The sequence below is a fragment of the Stylophora pistillata genome, chromosome 11 (assembly GCF_964205215.1).
Source record: "Stylophora pistillata chromosome 11, jaStyPist1.2, whole genome shotgun sequence".
Taxonomy (NCBI): domain Eukaryota; kingdom Metazoa; phylum Cnidaria; class Anthozoa; order Scleractinia; family Pocilloporidae; genus Stylophora; species Stylophora pistillata.
In genome coordinates this window covers 19077855-19099367 of record NC_142529.1, presented here as the reverse complement: position 1 = coordinate 19099367, position 21513 = coordinate 19077855, and the positions used below count along the sequence as shown (strand labels likewise).

The 21513-nt window shown below is 39.6% G+C and overlaps 1 protein-coding gene and 1 pseudogene across 1 annotated transcript; both read right to left on the bottom strand.

Moving 5' to 3' along the window:
- Positions 1-4082: 4082 nt before the first annotated feature.
- On the bottom strand, positions 4083-5960 carry LOC148720461 (uncharacterized). The gene has a single exon (XM_088738916.1). The coding sequence runs from the start codon at positions 5958-5960 to the stop codon at positions 4611-4613; it is 1350 nt and encodes a 449-aa protein (XP_088595042.1). The 3' UTR covers positions 4083-4610.
- Positions 5961-10225: 4265 nt separating this feature from the next.
- LOC148720458 (uncharacterized) overlaps positions 10226-21513 on the bottom strand; it is a 50880-nt pseudogene continuing 39592 nt past the window's right edge.

Below are 21513 nucleotides of genomic sequence, written 5' to 3'. Positions count from 1 at the left end.
ATGGTTTATTCCAGAGCTTGGCCCAGTGTCTGCACTGCACTGATGAGACCCACATAGGTCGAAACAGTGTGCACTGTCTGCAGTTATATATATATATATATAATGCAATTCAAGATTTTTTTATTGGCTTAGCCATTATGGTATATGAGCCAATATACCATAATCTACAAAGATGGTAAGCGTACGCGTCAGCTTAAAATCAAAAGGGAGCTAAAAATTCCGGTTTCCTTTTACAAAATAATAGTTTCTTGAGGGCGTTTTTAATAAAACAATTATTCCACGAGCGCGCGTTGGATATGGTTTACTCTAGTTTGAGCACTCTGGCATGGCTTAGACGATACCACAAAGGTTGGATCGTTTGGGGTGACCGTCTCGGTTCTCCCCCATCCTAGCATTAGCACTGCACTGATGAGGCCCAGAAGGCCGAAACAGTACTGTCTGCAGTTATATATATATATATATATATATATAACTAACTGCAGACAGTACTGTTTCGGCCTTCTGGGCCTCATCAGTGCAGTGCTAATGCTAGGATGGAGGAGAACCATTATGGTCACCCCAAACGATCCAACCTTTGTGGTATCGTCTAAGTCATGCCAGAGTGCTCAAACTAGAGTACACTAGCGAGCATGCGCAATTGCAGAGCAATGACTCATCCTAGTTAGAGTGCTCAATTTGGACATGAAAGCAAAGCTTTGTATGCCAAAGAGCTATATCTAACTGCAGACAGTACTTTTTTTTTTTTTAAATATAAAAGCCTGGAGACCAGGCGGTTTTATTTCGTCAATGATATCTATTTACAATTCTAATTGATTAAAGTATTCGAATTAAATTATGAGTTACTTAAGTATTTACAGGTCTCCATTAACTAATGACATTTTCTCTTACAGGCGGCACGAACAGCGCACGGGCTATAACAGCCCGGAGTAAGCGCCCACCTGTAAGAGCTAACAAAGTTCTATTTACAAGTTTTCTATTTATAAAGTTCTATTTACAAAGGGTTTTGTCCCGACCATGTGGGGCGCAAACAGCGCGCGGGCCTGTAGCCCGGAGTAAGGACCCCTCATGGGCGAGGTTTAACAAGTTTTATTATATACAAAGGTTCAGGGGGGAGCAAGAGAGGGAAAGAAGACAGGTTTACCAGCATCGGCCGAACAAAATGCGTTTTTAAAAGACCAAAAATTCCTTAAGGTATCAGTGTCGCTGCTAAGAATTCTGAGTTGGACATCTTTTTTAATTAAGTCGATAATCGCGTTGGAGCTCAAAAGAGAACCTTCGAAGGTAGCTTTATTTCTGGCAAGCCAACACCAATATATGATGGTTGCCTTGAGAAAGTTAGATAAGGATATACTGGTGGTAGATTGGTCTAGGGAAAAGGGGTAATAGATAGAGGTAGGGGAGATAGAGAAGGGGGAGTCGAGTAGAACACGAAAAAGGGGAGAGAAATAGTCCCAGACTTTCACAACTCTGGGACATCCCAAGAAACAGTGTTCAATAGTTTCTGTTTTACCGCAGATCGCGCATTTGTCATTATTGATGTATCCCCAAGACTTTAGGAGATATCTTACGCGGATCATTCTATGGATCAATAGCCAAATTAGATCGTTCTTCTTGTTCTCAATTAGCTTTAGGCGAGACTTGCGCCACACCCAGGCCCAACGATTGATGGGGCGGTCCATAGCAGACGCCCAAAAACCGGAGCACCGGGGTGCAACGCAGACGGGGTCAAGCAACAAAAGATATAAATTCTTACTGGTGAGTAAATCAGGTAAGGCACCAGTTTTCTGATGCAAGGTACGGAAATTATCTAAACAAAGCCGGTAGTAATTGGAAGGAAGGAAGGAAGAGGGGCCAGAATTTGTGGGAAAAGAAAAACGGGGATCTAGAATAGTTAGCTTATGTCCTAAAAAATATCGAGCTAGGTAATGCCATTTGGATGTGCCAAAGTCATCTCTTAAACTGGAAAAAACAGAAAGGCGCAGGCTAGCGCACTTAGCTTTAAAATTAACGACGTTGAGGCCCCCAGAGGATGGGGGCGCACAACAGCGATCGCGACTTACATTTTCCATTTTTCCTTTCCAGATAAAAGGCCAAATGATCGACTTAAAGCTATCGTGCACCCAACGGGGTGGGGGGATGACTTTAGCAACGTGCCATAAACGGCTTGCGCCTAAAGTGTTTACAATTAAGGTTCTACCGATAAAAGACAGGTCTCTTTGTTTCCAAAGATTTAGAACCGAACTTAGTTTGTCTAATTTGGCCCGCCAATTGTCGTCGTCGACATTGACGAGGCCATTTGAGAAGTAAACACCAAGCACTCTCATTTTAGTGACCCATTTGAGGCCATAGGGAGATTCAATTCTAGTTCGCCATTTTCCTAACCACATTGCTTCAGATTTGGACGTGTTCAGTTTAGCGCCAGATCCTTGTTCAAATTTTGATACGACTCGGAGAAGTGAAGAAAGAGACCTTTCGGATTTTAAGATGCAAGTAGCATCGTCAGCGTACTGGGATATTTTATATTGAAGGCCCCCTGCTCCGGGGAGCAGGAAACCTTCAATATCTTTACAATTACGGATTTGCGTTGATAATACTTCTGAAACTAGCACATAAAGGAGAGGAGATAATGGGCATCCTTGTCTCACCCCTCTTCTTAAGTGGACAGGGGGGGACAGGGAGCCATTAACAATGATTCTAGAGAAGGCTTTAGAATAAAATAGTTCGACCCACCCACAAAAGGAGGGGCCGAAACCAAATTTACGCAATACTCTCATCATGAATTCGTGGTCAACTCGGTCAAAAGCTTTTTCTTGATCTAAGGAAATGAGAATACCTGGTTCATTAGTTTTGTCAATCATGTCAAGGGCATCACGAAGTAAGGCCAAATTTGAGAAGATAGTGCGGCCGACCACGCCGCACGTTTGGTCTGAATGCACGATGGAGTTCATGACTTTTTTCAATCGTTCAGTGATGATTTTAGATGCTAACTTGTAGTCAGTGTTTAACAAGGAAATTGGGCGCCAATTTTTTGCGAGGCGTCGATCATCTTTTTTGTGGATGAGTCGTAGGAGGCCCTCGTACTGGCTATCCGCGAGGGAGCCAGCAAGAAAGGCCTCGTTCAAAACAGAAAGGAGAGATTCGCTCAAATCGTTCCAAAAACACGAGTAAAATTCTGTTGGGAGACCATCAGAACCGGGTGACTTGCCGGTCTGAAGGCCTTCCAATGCAGTAAGTAATTCTTTATTAGAAAAAGTGCCTTCACATAGATTGCGCTCATAATCAGTCAGTGAAAATTCGAGGTCGTCAATTATTTTAGTTTGAATTCGCATATCAAGAGGATCTTGGGTGAATAAATTCTTGTAGAAATTGGTTAAAATTCTTTCAAGATCATTTTGAGAATTTCTGAGAACACCGTTCTCGTCAAAAAAAGATTCAAAACTATTCATGTCAGCTCGTTTTTTCTCCAGACGGAAGAAATAGCGTGTTGGTTTCTCACCTTCTTCGAACCATTGTGCTCGGGAGCGGACTTTAGCTCCTTCGGCCTCTTTCGAGATCAGAGAGGACAATTGGCTTTCCAAATCGCTAATTACACCTGGGTTATTTAAGCGATTAGAATGTAAAGCGTTTTTAGCATGGGTTAATTGCTTAGTAATTAGGATTCTTTTGGCATTTGCTGTTCTCTGTTTACGAATACAGTATGAAATACTTGTTTTGCGGATTTCAATTTTTAGAGCATCCCACCATTCGCGAAGGGAGGCGAATTCGGGGATTTTAAGCTTAAAGTTGTTAATCGATTTTGACATAATGTTTTTAAATTCTACATCTGAGAGTAAAGAGCTGTTGAACTTCCAAATTCCAGGACCGTGATTAGAAGGGTTAGTCGTTAGTTCAATTTTTACAAAGTCATGATCGGATAGGTCGTATACGCATGGAAGAATATTACATTTCGTTACTAGGGTTAAGCCTTTAGCGACGAGAAAGCGGTCAATTCTAGATGCCTGGGTATGGTCTTTGTTAGACCAGGTGAAAGTTACTTTGCGCGGGTTGTTTTTGCGCCAAATGTCTGTAAGGGAGAAGTCAGCACAAAGGGATCGGAGAAGTTTTTGATCAGACAATAGGATGGCGGAACAATTTAATTTATCTAGGACATTGTCTACACAATTAAAGTCTCCCCCGATCACTAGATCCCCTTGGGGGAGAAAGTAATTGTGCAGACAAGAGAAAAAACTTTTACGATCCGAAATAGTATTGGGAGAGTAAATGTTTACTAAATTTAGTTTAGAATTATAGTAGTCAATGAGTAAGCTCAATATTCTTCCTTCGGAATCGGTCAAAAAACGGATAATTTTGCCTGGGAAGTTTAAAGAAAAGAGGATGGCAACACCGGCAGACCTGCCAGTCCCGAAGGACCACAGACATTTGCCGCGCCAGAGTATTTCGAATTCCTCCGCTTGTTTTTTGCATGAGACATGTGTTTCTTGTAAAAGGATTATGTCACAGTTTGAATAATTTAATTCTTGAATAACTTTTCGACTTTTACTGGAGGACCCGAGTCCTCGCACATTTAGAGAAATTATTTTAAGCTTACTCATTGAATATAAATAAAAAAATTAATATCTGTACCGCCTTCTCCTAGGTTTAGCTTTCTCCCATCCATCATCATCAGTTTCGGAGCCAGAGTAGTTACGGCGGGAAGATCTATCGCGGTCATCGCGGCCGCGATAATAATCTCGATCGTTTCTATCTTTCTCTCTTCTGTCGTCTCTCCGGTCATCTCTTCGTTCTTCTCGATCGTCCCTCCCTCGCTCGTCTCTTCGTTCTCTTGGTCGTTCTCTTCTACCTTCGTCGCGTTGTTGTTCTCGTTGTTTCTCTTGATCTTGTTGTTTCTGTTGTTCTTGCTGTTTCTGCTTTTCTAGTAATTTCTGTTGTTCTTCTTGTTGTCGCTGTTGTTCTCTCTGTTGTTGTAGTTTTTTCTGCCTTTCTTCTCTTTCCTTGGCGCGCTGGGCTCGCTCTTGTTTTTTTTCCTCTTCAGTTTTAGGTGGCGTAGGCTCGCTATCGACGTTCGCGCTGAAGAGCAGGAAGGGGCATTGAGGCATGGAATGGTTGTCCGCTAAACAAACGGAACATCTTGGCGAGTCTTTACATTCTTGAGCTCGATGCCCAGGGCATTCACAATTAAAACAACGGACTGCAGAGCAGTCTTTGGCCATGTGGTCAGTAGCTCCACAATTCCGGCAAGCTTTTGGCTGATTTGGGTACCATATTTTAATAGGTTCACCAGCTATGTTGATGTTGGCAGGGATAGTTCGATGTAGCGCCATTCGAGCCGTTCTTACTCCATTCTCGATATGTTGTGCAATTTTGTCGCGCCGAAATGAAAGGACACGACCGTAGTGGCTGAGTCGGCCGATCACGGCAGTGTCGGGTAGTTCAGCGGGGGCTTCATGGATCTTGACGAGGACCAAACGATTTTCGCAGTCGCCCAAGAACACTTTGAGACCGGCAATCACGACAAAAGGTGTTTCAAGAGCGGCTTCTTTAGCTGCACGGCTCTTAAAAGTCACGATCCAAGATCTATTGGACGCCTTTCTCTGGATTCCGGTGATAGCGTCAATATCGATTTCTGCCGCGTCAAAAGCTTCGAGAATTATTTGCGATGTGACGATTGTATCAACGCTAAAATAAATAGAGCGATCCTTCGTGATTTTACTTTGACTAGGAGCATTCAAAAAAGGCACGGCCTTAAATTTCACACCCTTATTTTCCAGATTTTTCAGTACCTCAGGGATTTCGATTTCCACGTCTGCGTCCCAGGACTGTGAACCTTCTACCACGCTTGCGTCTACGACGTCTCCTGGATTCGCTGTCGAGTTATCGGTAGTAAACTGGCTGATATTTTCACTTTCCTGGCTGTCCATGTTGACCAATTGCTGCAAAAGCAAGAAAAATAAACTTTTCATAAGCCTTTTAACTCAAGAGGCCGAGAAGCTTATAACTGTTTCGGCCTTCTGGGCCTCATCAGTGCAGTGCTAATGCTAGGATGGAGGAGAACCATTATTGTCACCCCAAACGATCCAACCTTTGTGGTATCGTCTAAGTCATGCCAGAGTGCTCAAACTAGAGTACACTAGCGAGCATGCGCAATTGCAGAGCAATGACTCATCCTAGTTAGAGTGCTCAATTTGGACATGAAAGCAAAGCTTTGTATGCCAAAGAGCTATATCTAACTGCAGACAGTACTGTTTCGGCCTTCTGGGCCTCATCAGTGCAGTGCTAATGCTAGGATGGAGGAGAACCAATATGGTCACCCCAAACGATCCAACCTTTGTGGTATCGTCTAAGTCATGCCAGAGTGCTCAAACTAGAGTACACTAGCGAGCATGCGCAATTGCAGAGCAATGACTCATCCTAGTTAGAGTGCTCAATTTGGACATGAAAGCAAAGCTTTGTATGCCAAAGAGCTATATCTAACTGCAGACAGTACTGTTTCGGCCTTCTGGGCCTCATCAGTGCAGTGCTAATGCTAGGATGGAGGAGAACCATTATGGTCACCCCAAACGATCCAACCTTTGTGGTATCGTCTAAGTCATGCCAGAGTGCTCAAACTAGAGTACACTAGTACATCTCTACAGACCTGTTTCGTGGTTACCCACTCATCAGGAGATTTTAATGGCAGAATAATGCGATACCATCGCTTATATACTATACTAATTGCTAATTAACATGGTTTATGCAGTGTGAAAAGGGTCAGGTCAGTTGTTGCGTAGGAGGGCTTTGTTTCTGTGTCGGCAGGGAGAGACAAGTTCGTTACGCTTGTCGAGTGTTGATAGGTCTGGGTGGCAGATGATCAGGAATTTCTCTTTAAAAGAATAAGTTGCACCATTTGCTTGAGCTGTTGTAGGGCAGGTGGGAAGATAGGATGCGCCAGGTGATGGAATAATTGATGTTGTTGTCTTTAAGTGTCCAGATGTGTTTGCTGAGTTCGGTGGAGTTGTGGTGTTTTGCATGTCGGAATGATGAGGTGTGGTTGTTGTAGCGGGACTTAAAGTTGCTTGCAGTGAGCCCGATGTATGTGTCTGTCGTGCTGTTGTCTTTACGCGTAATAGTAGCTTGGTATACGACAGATTGTTGGAGGCAGTTTCCTACTTAGTTACAGCTGCATGGACAATACAAAAAAAATCATCGACAACCACAACAAAAGAATTCTCACCTCCCACGTAAAGACTAATGCCACCGCCACAACCGACACCTCTAACGCAAACAACAACAAGAAATGCAACTGCCGACAGAAAAACTCATGCCCTCTAGACGGAAACTGCCTCCAACAATCTCTCATATACCAAGCTACTATTACGAGTAAAGACAACAGCACGACAGACACATACATCGGGCTCACTGCAAACGACTTTAAGTCCCGCTGAAACAACCACACTTCATGATTTTAACATATTTAGTATTCTTATCTCTTAGTTTTTAGGGTCTGTTTCTTGTATTTTGTCCATTGCTTCCTTTGTAATAAGGTTTTTTGTAATTTTTTTATTAGCCCCAGTTCATCAGTCGTTATATGTAATTACGTAATCATTAGCACTTCGATCTTATTTAATGCTCTCTTTTTTTATTTCAAAAGTTATAAATAACTGAAGAGGTCTCGGACCGAAACGTTTTTTATTCAATTTTTTATATTTTTGACGTCAGAAGCTGTCCATCCTCGCTATTTTTAAAATTTCCTACGTTATATATATATATATTTAACAATTATTCCACGAGTGCGCGTTGGATATGAGATGATAGATAGCCAACGAGACGCGTAGCACCGAGTTGGCTATAATCATTTCATATCCAACAAGCGCGAGTGGAATAATTGTTTCATTAAAAACGTTAAATTAAATTACTAAATTTTATTAAATTTTTAGCTCCCTTTTAATTTTAAGCTGTTACGTACCCTTGCCATATTTGTAGATTATGGTATATTGGCTGATATATACCATACTGGCTAAGCCAATATAAAGTCTTGAATTGCATTACCAAATGATCTAGTTTTTAATAAATATATATATATATATATATATATCTTATTAGACCATAGTTAGTCCCCCTCCACTAACTATGATTAGACGTTTTATTGTATAGTATCGTTGAGTATTTTTAAGAGTTGTTTGTATTTTGACGCACCCTACGGGCGCGTCAAAATACGGCACAACTCGTAAAAATACTCAGCGATACCACACAACAAAATGTCTAATAAAAGATTTATTATCTAACACGCTAAATTGTTATTTCAATGCGGGCGAATTTCGCGGATATTTCCGGAGTACAAATATCGCGTGATATTTGTACTCGTCGCGCGCTTTATTTGTACTCTACGAAGCACAATTGGATAATAAATATATATTCAGTGCGTTTGTTCCATATTCTGGCTGGAAAATATAGCGTTTGAGGAGACGTTAAAGCTCGTGACGTTGAACTAGCATATCAGCTTCTGCTGAAGTTCGACACTTTCCCATGTTATTTGAGTCCTAAAATCAAGATATCAGATTTCAGCAGTCTAAAAATGCGTTTGAATACCTTGAATACCTTGAATACCTCACTGAATTACTTCTTCAAACTTTCCTTTTCAGTAGTCCCCAGAGAACTGAAAACACCAACAAGATCACTGACGAGGGGCTAACGCTCGAAAGGTCAGCTTTGAAACTATTTACGGTGGCCAATTTACGTTATCAACTCAGTCGATAAAACCGAAATTATCTTGTAACTCCCACCAACGCAACACACTAGCATCTTTAGAATTTTGCTCCCTTTAAACGGAGGTTACATTGTTGTCCTTGACAATAACGTACTCAAAACTCAAGAGGCTCTTAACTTTCCCATATTATTCCCTAGATGGCCGAAAGTATTTGTGAGAGACTGATCACGAAACGTTGGAAACGCTACGCCACAGACCTCGAGAAAGCACCAGAAGAACGAGGAATTTATACCATAGGGTACAAGGACAAATATATATACGTGGGTCATTCGAAACGCATCCAAACGCGGTTCAAGCAACATAAAAACGGCAGGTTGAGGGTTGATGACTTCATTAAAAAACAATTCAAATTAGATGGCGGGAATAATTTACTAATTAAATGGGTAAAAGATCCCCAAAGTGCTTGCCATGAGCGTGTGTACCTTAAATGTATGGAGAAGAAACTCGGGTATTGGCCAGAATATAACATAAAAGACGGTGATGCATGCTAACGAACTAATCCGCGTAACTGAAACAAAGGAATCAAAAATAGCCTTTTCATGTGTTCCGGACAGGTCATGCATGCTAATCTCTTTAAAACTATGTTATGTAAACTAAAGATAGCTTAGGGATGTAGTTTTGTCTCGGGTATCTTCCAAAATACAACAAGGAACGCGGCAATAAATGCAACTGAACTCGTCTTGCACATCTGAGACAAAGGAATTAAAAACTAGTTATTTAATGTGAACTTTGTTCCGAATTAGTAATGCTTATCTCTTGAAATCTGCGATATGTAAACTAAAGATATCTTTGTGATATAGTTTCGTTTGGCCCAAAGTTTCTTCCTGTGGATTGTTTTACTTCATAGTCTTGTTTAGACCTAAAAATCTTGTACAAGGGATCGAAGTTGTGCAATTGTGATTATCAAATAAAAGACTTAGAGTATACAGCAAGATGAAGGATGTAATTCTCTTCATTTTCACTCGAGGGCTTGCCGTTGCTTATTATACATAGAACAGTTTAATAAATCTTACTCGTGTGGGTTATGTTATAGTTGACTAAAACCACTTTTCTTATCCAACTACCTGTGGCGTTAAGTTTCCTTCAGATATCGTAAGGCTTTGGAAGTTTCGCACTCCAAGCACATGGCTCATAGGCTGTATTTACCTTTTTCTGAACTCCATTGAATTATTGATAATTTTTCGGTGGCCAGATTTTTCTCCAGACTTCTTGCGATAAAAAAGTCAGTCAAGAAGCGCGGACGCTTTTTAAGGATACAATCCATTAGATCGGTTTGCGAGAAAAGCCGGAAAGCTTATTCACACAGAAATGGTCAAGCTGTCAACAACTAATAGGGCATGAACATTATTTTAGGTTAGATTGCGTCAATTTACGAGCAAAGAAGAAAGAAATCTCGGTGCTGGGGCTAGCAAACAAGATATTCATATAGTGCTAAATAACCCTTTATTTCTATGAAGCTCCGATATCAGCCGTGATAAACATTTTAAAACTTTATCCGTCTAGCTGTTGATTGGCAAAAAACTTTCTATCGATTTTCCCAGCGGCGTAGTAACTCACGAAAATCTAGAAGCCACTGGGTGGGTAACTGCCTATATCTTTGGACTAAACCGATGCAATAAATTTTCTCTTGCATGTACTCAAAAGATTACCATAATCCATGATCCAGTTTCTTAGCAATGGCTTATCCATGGCTCCCCTGTGTTCATAACTTAGTTTAAACGGATGGATAAACGCCAAGTTGGGGTTATATACTTATATACTGACAGAAATTTGTATTGTCGTTTCTATGCACACGTATGGTATCGCTACCATATATGATTTTGGATTGTTTTAGAGAGCACGAGGTCGCGAGATTCGGGTCATTGTTACAAGAGCGGCTGTTAAAATAAAGCCATCTTTACAGAATTCAGACCGTTCATCTTTTAGGATACTCGAGTAAAAAGGAAAATTATACACAATTACAAGCACAATGCCTGAAAACGAATTTCGAAGGCAGGAAGATTTTACTACGTTGCGTACAGCTGGTAAAAGATCAAAATTCCTGTTTCATCACGTACAGGTGGAAGAGGATCGTAAGTTACTTCTCTTGGGACAAGACAGTTACTAGAGATGGAAACAAAGCCTGAGAAAAGCAAAAGGTATAAGTAAAAAAGTGAAAGGAAGAAGGGGACGTCTAGTACGCCCACTTCTTTGTCACTCAATTTTATCCCTTGTGAGTACGCTGTAAAAGAAAGATTTTTGATGATCATGTGGTTCTCAATCTCAGGGGGAAGGGGTCCAGAAAGATCATTCGTCACGAATCTTCCAAGTCACTCCCTGAAAATAAAAAGATGATCGGTCACTTAGGAATTTTTGATATCCCATAACTGACCTTTGTGTCTCGGCAAAAAAACTCACCTGTAGCTCATTTGATATATGTCTGAGATATGTTCCGGAGCGACGCAGGAAAATTCTGGAGATTCTGAAGACATCTCAGTAACCTGCTAGATGCACAAGCAAGCCTCAACGTGCGGTCTCAAATCAGTCTGTTGGTGTGGTGACACCGAAAAAGAAAATTATCCTAATTATATTTTACCGTGTAATTTTAATTTTAATTATTCTTATCATTATATTACTCATGGGATTTGATGTAAAAAATGTTTATTCCACGTATTTAAGACTTTTCCATTGCTTGTAAATTTTACTCTATATTGATATTTAGTACTTGGGAAGCCCGAATGGGCGAAACGTACACATATTAAAGGTCACAAGAGAAAAGTTCGCTTCTTCTCCCGTTTATTCCACTTATACTTAAATATATATAGGAGAAGTAGTGTGGCACACAAGGACGGACAATATGGCAAGCCGTTACTGCCAAAAGCCATTCGAGTTTTAAATCTTGGTCCAGCCGCTTTCAGAATTGGCGAGTTTCAAATCTTAAATGACGAGCTTGAAAGACCTACAGGTGAATTAAGTAAAGCGATCGTTGAGTTTTTTTATGGGAAGCTTCAGTTCTCGCTAGCGAGTTTTTAATTTCTCGCTAGCGAGTATTTAAATTCTCACTAGCCTAGTTTTTAGCTTCTCGCTAGCGAACTGGGAGCGCATACAACTCCAGGGCAGATTCAGGATTTAGTCATGGGGAGTTCGCAGAATTGCCCTAGGGCGCGCTCCCTCGGGAGATTTTGAAAATTAGGCCTTCGGAAACATGATTTCCGGCATTTTAAAGGGATAATTTAGAGGGGTTGGACCGAACACCCGAGCAGCTGTGTGACATTCTCCCGCCTTTTTTCCCCGAGCCATCGAGTTGTCAGCCGGCAGCTGTCAGGTTTTCGCTCGAAGCGAAAGTGAAGCAACACTCTGTAAGCTTAAAATTATAAATCCTGTCGTAAGACAAATCCTTGATAACATCGGTAGATTGTGGCAGTGTTTTAAGAGTATCTAAGGTAGGCTAGCCACTGCTTTTGCCCATTTACTGACAGTTGCTGTTGCCATAGAGGTTTAGAAGTAACATAAAAAGATGTTCTCATGTTGTACAAGACTTGGTGATGGCTAGCGAAGATGTTTACTTCTTTTGCCTTGGGTTGGGAAGAATTCTGATTTCCTGATCATTATCATTGTAGGTTGGTGTTATTAGAAGAAGGACCTTTATTAATTTATACCGCTCAGGGTATAAACTAAGGGTTCTCAGGGTTTAGGATACTCAGGGTACTCAGGGTTCAAATTTCAAACTTAAAATCTGGTAAGTCTGCTAGACCATATAGTCTGCCGGTAAATATTCTTAAAACCATTAGAAATGTTTTATCTGCCCATTAGCAAACTTATTTAATACTTCTATTTTATCGTTAAAAGAAATTTTGAATAATAAATTTTATGTGGCTTAAACAGAAACCTAGTGGGGCTGATTTCTATTGTATCTTCTGATTTGTAGAGCAGGCAATTTTCCTTACAGCTTCGGTGCTGAATTCTCATTTTCAGCGAATGATTACAGTAACTTAGTGACCTGGCAAATGCTGTTTTCTTGTGCGGTCTTGTTTGTTACGTGCGTGGACCATCTATGTTAAATATTGTGTAGTTTCCAAGATGGCCGTGTTTTCATCAAGCAATCCTTCAAAGCTCTTCGGTGTTCTTTTAGTCTATTAAATCTCCTTTCAAAAGGTTATTTAAATGCATGAAGATTTCAATTTCAAAACGATTTACAAAAGATGGTGAATTACTTCTCCAGTAAAGCGAAGTGGTTGTATATGCTTCAATCATGAATCGTGGGGATGTAAACAAGTGCTACTAAACTTCACAGCACATGGTTACATTTTGCTCTACAGTTTTTTTTAATTCACCATGTTTTCAATACTTTCTCAGAAATAAGAGATCAATCATATGGGAAATTTCTGTCGGTCTGAATTTTTCTTTACTAGAAATAATGAAAAATCTGATTTTCAACCTTGAAAATGGGGGTCAACTTATACATGGATAAATACGGTAATTAACTCCTTGGCTATTGGTAATGGCATTAAAGATTCTGTGTTAGAAAACACAGCACCATATCCCAAAATCTAATGTTGTCCTCAGCACAATTTCATTTTTTGAGCAAGGCAAAGCTAAAAATCAATCAAGGGCCACACAGACATCACAGAGACAACATTGCTATGTATAATGTTTATGTACTCAGATAGGTAAAAGCTACTCTATTCATTAATTCAAGGTCAATACTCTCCCTCATAGTAAAGTAAGTAAAGTCTGTTTACGAGCCTAGTGGCCCATTAGGCCGGAGCTTAACTCCAGTTTCTGTAGCGTGAAGCTACTAGGAGTATCTCTACCTCCCCCTGGATGGGATGCTAGTCCATCGCAGGGTTACCCCCAGCATTAAATTGGCAGTACCCATTTATACACCTGGGTGGAGAGAGGCACTGTGAGAGTAAAGTGTCTTGCCTAAGAACACAACACAATGTCCCAGCCGGGGCTCGAACCCGGACCACTCGATCCAGAGTCAAGTGCACTAACCATGAGGCCACTGTGTCTCCACATACTCTCTCTCATAGTAGCTATAATTTTTAGCCAACTTGGGAAATAGCAACCAAAAATGGAGCCTTTTGGACATCCAAACTTTTAAATTTCAAGGGGAAGGTTCCCCAGACTTTGCCATTCAAGTGGGAATAAATGGCTGCCACACTGTCATTTTGGTCCCTCCTAGCTGCTCAAATCTTGTCCCTCCTTTCCACAATCTTACCAAAGCCTCCATATGTGTAGTAATAAAAACACTGAAGTGAAGAGTGCTATCTCAGGAAGAGATGATGATCATGCACACTTTTAATAGAGTCATCCTACCAGATGTTTGGCAAGGTATTGCATTCTTTGCTCTAAATCTAGTTTACATAGACCTGGGAAAAAAGAATGGGGTGTAGCAGTCATTCAGGTCGGTTAATTGCTCCAAGCTCTAGTTTTATACCACTGCTCATTTGGTTATCTTTCTTGCCAATACTCTTTCTGGTTATTTGGGTTTTCTTTGAAACTTAGGCTCTTGCCATTGAGAAGAAGCATGATATGTGTTTACAAAATTAAAAGCAAAGAAAAGTGAAAAAAAAATTGGAGATTAACAGGATGGTATCAAAGACTGGTATAATTTTTTTTTGCAGGGGAGTAATTTATACCGTAAGCGGAGTATATCCTAAGTTGTCATAGCCAATCTTTACCCCAATTTTCGAATTTTTTTTTTTTTTAATGAATCAATTCCAGAAAAACAGGACAAACTCTGACAATTCATGCTACAAGGGGATAATACCCGAAGTTCCCAAATGCCATCTTAGCTTCGATGTTCCAATTTTTTTTTTAAGTGAACTCTAGAAAACAGGGGTAAATTCTTAGAATTAATACCGCAAGTGGAATATAACCTACGTTGTAGTGTCAAATCTTTCCTGATTTTCCTTTTTTAATGAATTAATTCTAGAAAAACGGGGTAAACTCTGAGAATTCATGCTACAAGCGGATAATACCCGTAGTTCCCTTATGCCATCTTGCTCTGATTTTTTATTTTTTCTCAAGGAATTATGGAAAAACAAGGAAAATTCTAGTAGCTCATCCTCCAAGTCGAACATATTCCATTGACTTGCCATATCTAATCTACTTTACCCCGATTTTCCATTTTTTTTCAATGAGTAGAAAAACGGGGCTCCCACTGACTCGCCATATTCAACCTTTACCCGATTTTCCATTTCTTTTTTCAATAAATTCAGTAAAAACGGAGTAAATTCTGAGGATTCACGCTACAAGTGGATAAGACTCTAAGTTCCAATATGCCATCTCTACCCCGATTTTCCATTTCTTTTTTCAGCGGTGAATTCTACGATTAGCGCTAATCGTTAGCCCCTTAAAATAAAGCAATACGCCGAATAGCTTAATTGTAATTAGGAGTTTTTTATAACGCCGGCCCGCTTTCAGTTATTATTAAATAATTAACTTCTATAGAAATTAAAAACTTAGACACAACGCGCTATGTAATGTACGGTTCCTCTTTAATTGTAATCATTCCCTAAAGAAGTCTTAACTGGGGTCGAAACACGTCCGAAATAAATGAGAAGCTTACAACTATAAAAAGTGTTTCTTTGTGCGGCTCGCTAGTCTTAGTTAAATGGAAGATAGAAAAAATTCCACATTTAAAAAATGTTTGTGTTCTTAGTGAATTCTAGAAAAGCGGGATAAATTCTGAGAATTCGTCCTTCGAGTGGGATAGATCTTAGAGAGCCAAATCCAATCTTTAACCCGATTTTCCATTTTTTTTTTTTCAATGTACTCTAGAAAAACGGGATGAATTTTGAAAATGCGGCCCACAAGTGGCTAATACCTTTGGTTCTCATATCCCATCTTCACCCCGATTTTCCATTTAATCAGTGGATTTTAGAAAAACGAGATAAATTCTGAGCATTCATGCTACAAGTGAATAATACCCGAGGTTCCCATATGCCCGAATTTCCATCTTTCTTTTCAGTGAATTTGACAAAAAACCGGGTAAAATCTAAGAGTTCATTCTCCGAATTAATAGATCCCAAGTTGCCATAGCCAATCCCTAACCCGATTTTCCATAAGTTCCCATATGCCATCTTTACCCCGATTTCCCATTTGATCAGCTAATTCGAGAAAAACGGGGTGAATTCTGAGCCTTCATGCTACAAGTGAATAATACCCGAGGTTCCCATATGCTATCTTTACCCCGAATTTCCATGGTTTTTTTTTCAGTGAATTTGACAAAAAAAGGGGTGAAGTCTAAGAGTTTATCCTCCGAATTAAATAGATCCCAAGTTGCCATAGCCAATCGTTAACCCGATTTTCCATTTTTTCTTTCAATGAATTCTAGAAAAACGGGATGAATTTTGAGAATTCGGCCCACAAGTGGCTAGTGCCCTAGGTTCCCATACGCCATCGTCACCCCAACTTTCCATTTGATCAGTGAATTTCAGAAAAAAGGGGTAAATTCTGGGCATTCATGCCACAAGTGGATAATACCCGAAGTTCCCATACGATATCTTTCAATTTTCAATTTTTTTTCAACAAATTCTAGGAAAACGGGGTAAAATCTAAGAATCCATCCTCCCTGATGAAATAGATCCCAAGTCGCTATATCCAGTCTTCAACCCGATTTTCCATTTCTTTTTTCAATGAATTAAGGAGAAACGGGATTAATTCTGCGAATTCATCCGCAAGTGGCTAACACGCTAACTTCCCATATGCCATCTTTACCCCGATTTTCCACTTGATCACCGATCGAATTCGAGAAAAACGGGGTAAATTCTGAGCCTTCATGTTACAGGTGAATAATACCCGAAGTGCCCACATGCTATCTTTATCCCGAATTTCCAATTTTTTTTTTCAGTGAATTTGACAAAAAACGGGGTGAAGTCTAAGCATTCATCCTCCGAATTAATTAGATCACAAGTTGCCATAGCCAATCTTTAACCCGATTTTCCATTTTTTTATGAATTCTAGAAAAACGTGATAAATTCTACGAATTTATCCGTAAGTGGCTAACACGCTAAGTTTCCATATGCCATCCCCTTTACCTAGTTTTTCCATTTGATCAGCGAATTCTAGAAAAACAGGGTAAATTCTGTGAAACTCATCCTTAAGGTCCTTAAGGTGGAATATATCCTAATGACTTGCCATAGCCATCTTTGCCCGATTTTCGATTTGATCATTTCGTGAATTTGTCGTAAACGGGGTAAATTATGACAAATCCACCCAAAGTACAACAAATCCGACAATAATTTAGAAACAGTACTAAAAAAAGAGCAGCTTAAAACAGCGGAACCGGACCGTAATGAAATTTAGAGACAGAACTAAAGAGAGTACAGCTAAAATCAGCGGAACCGTAATAAAATCACATCACAATCTACTATTTCAAATTTCACAATCTACTACTTCAGATTTTTGCCATACAGCAAAAACCTACGACATTCGAAATAATCAACTGAAGGCCAAACTTCTGTGATTGAAGGAAGACTTCGTGACGCAGACAAAATATCAGAACTTTGACCTCTCAGTCGATTTTACCTCCAGCAGATCAGCGAAGCGTCAAAAATATATAATTTTATGCCGACGAACCATAATCTACGATCTTCAACTATTCAAGAAAATAAAACAATTGTGATATGGGTAAAATGTTGTCATTGAAGTCGCAAGTCGAACAATGACGTCTGTAAATAAAGCAAGACTGCCAATGAAGCGTGAACAATAACGCATCCTTTGGTCAAAAGTCGCTTTGTTATTTACGTAGCAAGTTGCTCTTCCACGTTTAGGACGTTTAGATTAGAAGAACGATGCGATCACACGGCGTTAACGAAGGAGTGATGGAACTTCAAGGAAAGTAATGTGAGAGATTGCGAACAGTGTGTTTTCCTGAGATCAGTTGGAAGATGCTCATACGTGTCAAATTTTCTACTTATCCCGACCCCCTTGAATGAGCACTTTTGCTTCAAGACATAACTGCAACGGAATCTCTTAACCAGTCCCAAGCCTCGTGTCGCTCTATAGATCACAGGATGTGATTGGCCATTGTATCACATTACGTCAGAGGACAAATCTACAACAAGAGGACATAAGTGCAACGGTACAAACACAAGCTCAAAGTTTTACAGCAGGAAAGTGAAAAACGTTTTGCGACCGAAGGTAAGTAAGTATTTCAGTGTTTTTCAACCTAAATTAGTGTTTTCCTTTGTAATTTTACAACGTACAGTTCAGAGGCCATTGCAGAAACGTGAGAGGACTGGGAAAGAGTGTGGTTTTCAGTTTGTCTGAAAAACTAAGACACTCAAATGAAAGATCAACTAAATTTCATTCTTAAGCAAGAATAGAAGTATTTAGAAGAGGAAAATGCCAAAATGACAGCTTTTCAAATATCACCTAAACCAGAGAGTTTGTATGGATTGGGTAAACAGGGCAAAAAATTTTAAGGGTTTGTATGGAATTTTTGCAAGTTTTGCAAGGCTCCGATTTGGACACTTTCCGCTGAAAACTCTCAGACTTAACTGGCCAGCTTTTCATTCAGTAACATTCCAGTTGAAATGTTTAGATTTTCAATGTAATCAATGTAAGGAACTCATCCCAGTCCTCTCACGTTTCTGCAATGGGCTATTGTCAAATTAATAACTAGAAAAGCCTTCTGCAAAATTGAACTGTTTATCAATAGCCTTATTCTTTCTTGGGAAAGATTTCCATATAACCCCATACATTAATTATGTATTCCATTTCATAAATACTACATATAAAGGTTTCTTTTCAACGCTCTATGCATAATTAAAATATGGGGTTATATGGAAATCTTGCCCTTTCTTGATCTGATATCCCAATAAGCGATAACACCAGAAATTATTTGCTTTTGTGATATCAACTATATATATATATATATATATATTTTTATAGTTGATATATATAACTATATATATATATGTATATATAGTTATATATATGTATATATATAACTGCAGACAGTGCACACTGTTTCGACCTATGTGGGTCTCATCAGTGCAGTGCAGACACTGGGCCAAGCTCTGGAATAAACCATTGCCTGGGCGCTACACTTGTGGGACCAAGTGCAGACATGTTGCCATGCGAGAGTGCTCAAATCACAACTAAGGTGATGAGCTTCGCCCGAAGGCTAAGTGCATGGCAACCCCAGTGTAGAGTGCTCAATCGCAAGGTAGCCAAAAGGCAAAGCCAAGCGAGAGCTATCTAACTGCAGACAGTGCACACTGTTTCGACCTATGTGGGTCTCATCAGTGCAGTGCAGACACTGGGCCAAGCTCTGGAATAAACCATTGCCTGGGCGCTACACTTGTGGGACCAAGTGCAGACATGTTGCCATGCGAGAGTGCTCAAATCACAACTAAGGTGATGAGCTTCGCCCGAAGTAATGTATATATCGCCCGAAGTATGTATATATATATATATATATATAAATGTGAAAGAAGGAAATTATTACTAGTTACTCGAGTTTTACGCTCTAGGCGCTCATCAGACTAAGAGTTGTCTACGAGAAGTAAACGGTTATGAATTAAAATTCAAGAACGGTTTGAAGTCACGCACGCGCTTCTTCTGATTGGTTGCTATGAAACATTTGTTTTCGTGTTGGCATTTCGTTACAAGCTTAGATTTGTTATTTAAGAGAGAGGCATTTTGAGCGGCCAAGATACCAAGTTTTTCAGCTAAACATAGGTTGCAGCGAGATGGTTTGCCTTTGTATGCGCTTGCCCTTTTGATCATGCGCCAGTAGATCTCGTAGTCGTTGTTTCAGTCTTTTAAGTCCCAAATGTGTTTTGAAAGTACAGTGTCATGTGAGCATTTTCGGTCTTTAAAAGAGAGCTTGTGGTTGTTGTATCTTGTTTTGAATGCGTGTTCTGTCATTCCAATGTAGTTCCTCGCGTTACCAGAAGTTGTTGTGACAGTCGCTTCGTAGATCACAGGCAGCCCAAGCTCACTACTAAAAAAGCGGACGTGACTCTCACAGTGTTGCGCAACGTTTTATAAAGGTTTGTACGGAATGTTCTCGGTTTGCCTTAAAAGAGAGAAAATTGTGTCTTGTTTGAAAATAAAATGGACTTAGCTTATTTCCTTGCTGTTTTCTTTGTTGACTACCAGCGTCTCAGGCCATTTAGAAGCGTTTTCGGCGAGTTAGCGCTATTTTGGTGTTCAACTGCTAAAAAAGAGACGTCTTTTTTTTTTTTTAGCAGTTGAACACCAAAATAGCGCTAACTCGCCGAAAACGCTTCAAAATGGTTTGAGACGCTGGTAATCAACAAAGAAAACAACAATGCAACAAGGTAAGTCCATTTTATTTCAAAACAAAACATTTTTCTCTCTTTTAAGGCAAACCGATAAAATTCCGTACAAACCTTTATAAAACGTTGCGTAACACTGTAAGAGTCACGTCCACTTCTCTAGTAGTGAGCTTGGGATGCCTGTGCGTAGATGATGTTTCCGGTGAGGCACGCACCGTCAAGAGGGCAAACGTTCTTGTTTCTGCAGTTGCATTTTTTTTCGTTGGATGCCTCGTCGTTTTCATTTAGGATTTCCTGATTGTGGCTCTTGATTATATTAGCCATGTTCCACAATAGTGCAGCTGTATCTGACCTTCAGGTTGTTACTATTGAACATTTTATGGAGCTCTTGTGACTTTGGGAAATGCTTATCAATCAGGCGAAAGAATGATTTTGCGATGTTTGATCGGACATTCTGACTGTACGGTGGGTTAAACCAGAGTGTGAAGCTCGAGCAACTAGTAATAGTTTCTTTCTTTCACATGTGTATTTTGCTCCGCACATTTCTGCATCGAGCTCTCAAAGGATAAGTTAAACAACTTTATTTTTTGTTTATTCGTTTATATTTAACAATCATTCGCCTCAGGTTCGGTGAATATCGTCGAATAATCCCCGAGACGAAGTCGAGGGGATTATTCGACAATATTCACCGAACCTGAGGCGAATAATTGTTTCAGTATAATTTCAGAGCTGAACAACAGAGAAACTTCTAAAATCATAACATTTTAGTAACATTTATTAACATTTTATTTTAACATTTTATATAAACCGCGTGGAGCGGTTTAAATAGCGTCATATAAGAAACCGCTCGACCAATCAGATTGCAGGAAACTCTTTCCTCAGCTCTGAAATTATATTAAATATATATATAGATATATATATATATCTATATATATATCTATATATATATATATATATATATATATATATATATATATAGAGGGATTAAGCCTGGTGTCCGTGAAACAGTGCTCGATACAAATAATAGAGCGGGTATAATGTGTGGTAGTCGGAAAAAAACAACTACAGATACATCCCTACAGATTTAAAATCCCCTGATGAGTGGGCAACCACGAAACAGGTCTGTAGGGATGTATTTGTAGTTGTTTTTTCCGACTACCACACATTATATATATATATATATATATATATATATATATATATAGTAGCAAATGGACTACTCAAGTGACGCACGTATGGATTTTAATACAGCCTGTTTCGTAGACCAACAAAAGTTGATCCACTCATCAGTTAAACTCCATACACATATATATATACATGTATATATATATATATATATATATATATATATACATAACAAGTTAACAGACTTCGAACCGACAGAGACGCCGCGCCAGAAGAATCCAAAAGGATTTACAGTACAAACCTCGATAAATAATAGAAGAAGTAATGTGGCACACGAGGATGGACAACTTCGAGCGAGGGAAGACATCTACTCAATAAAAAATCTAAAAAGTTTTATAAAAAACC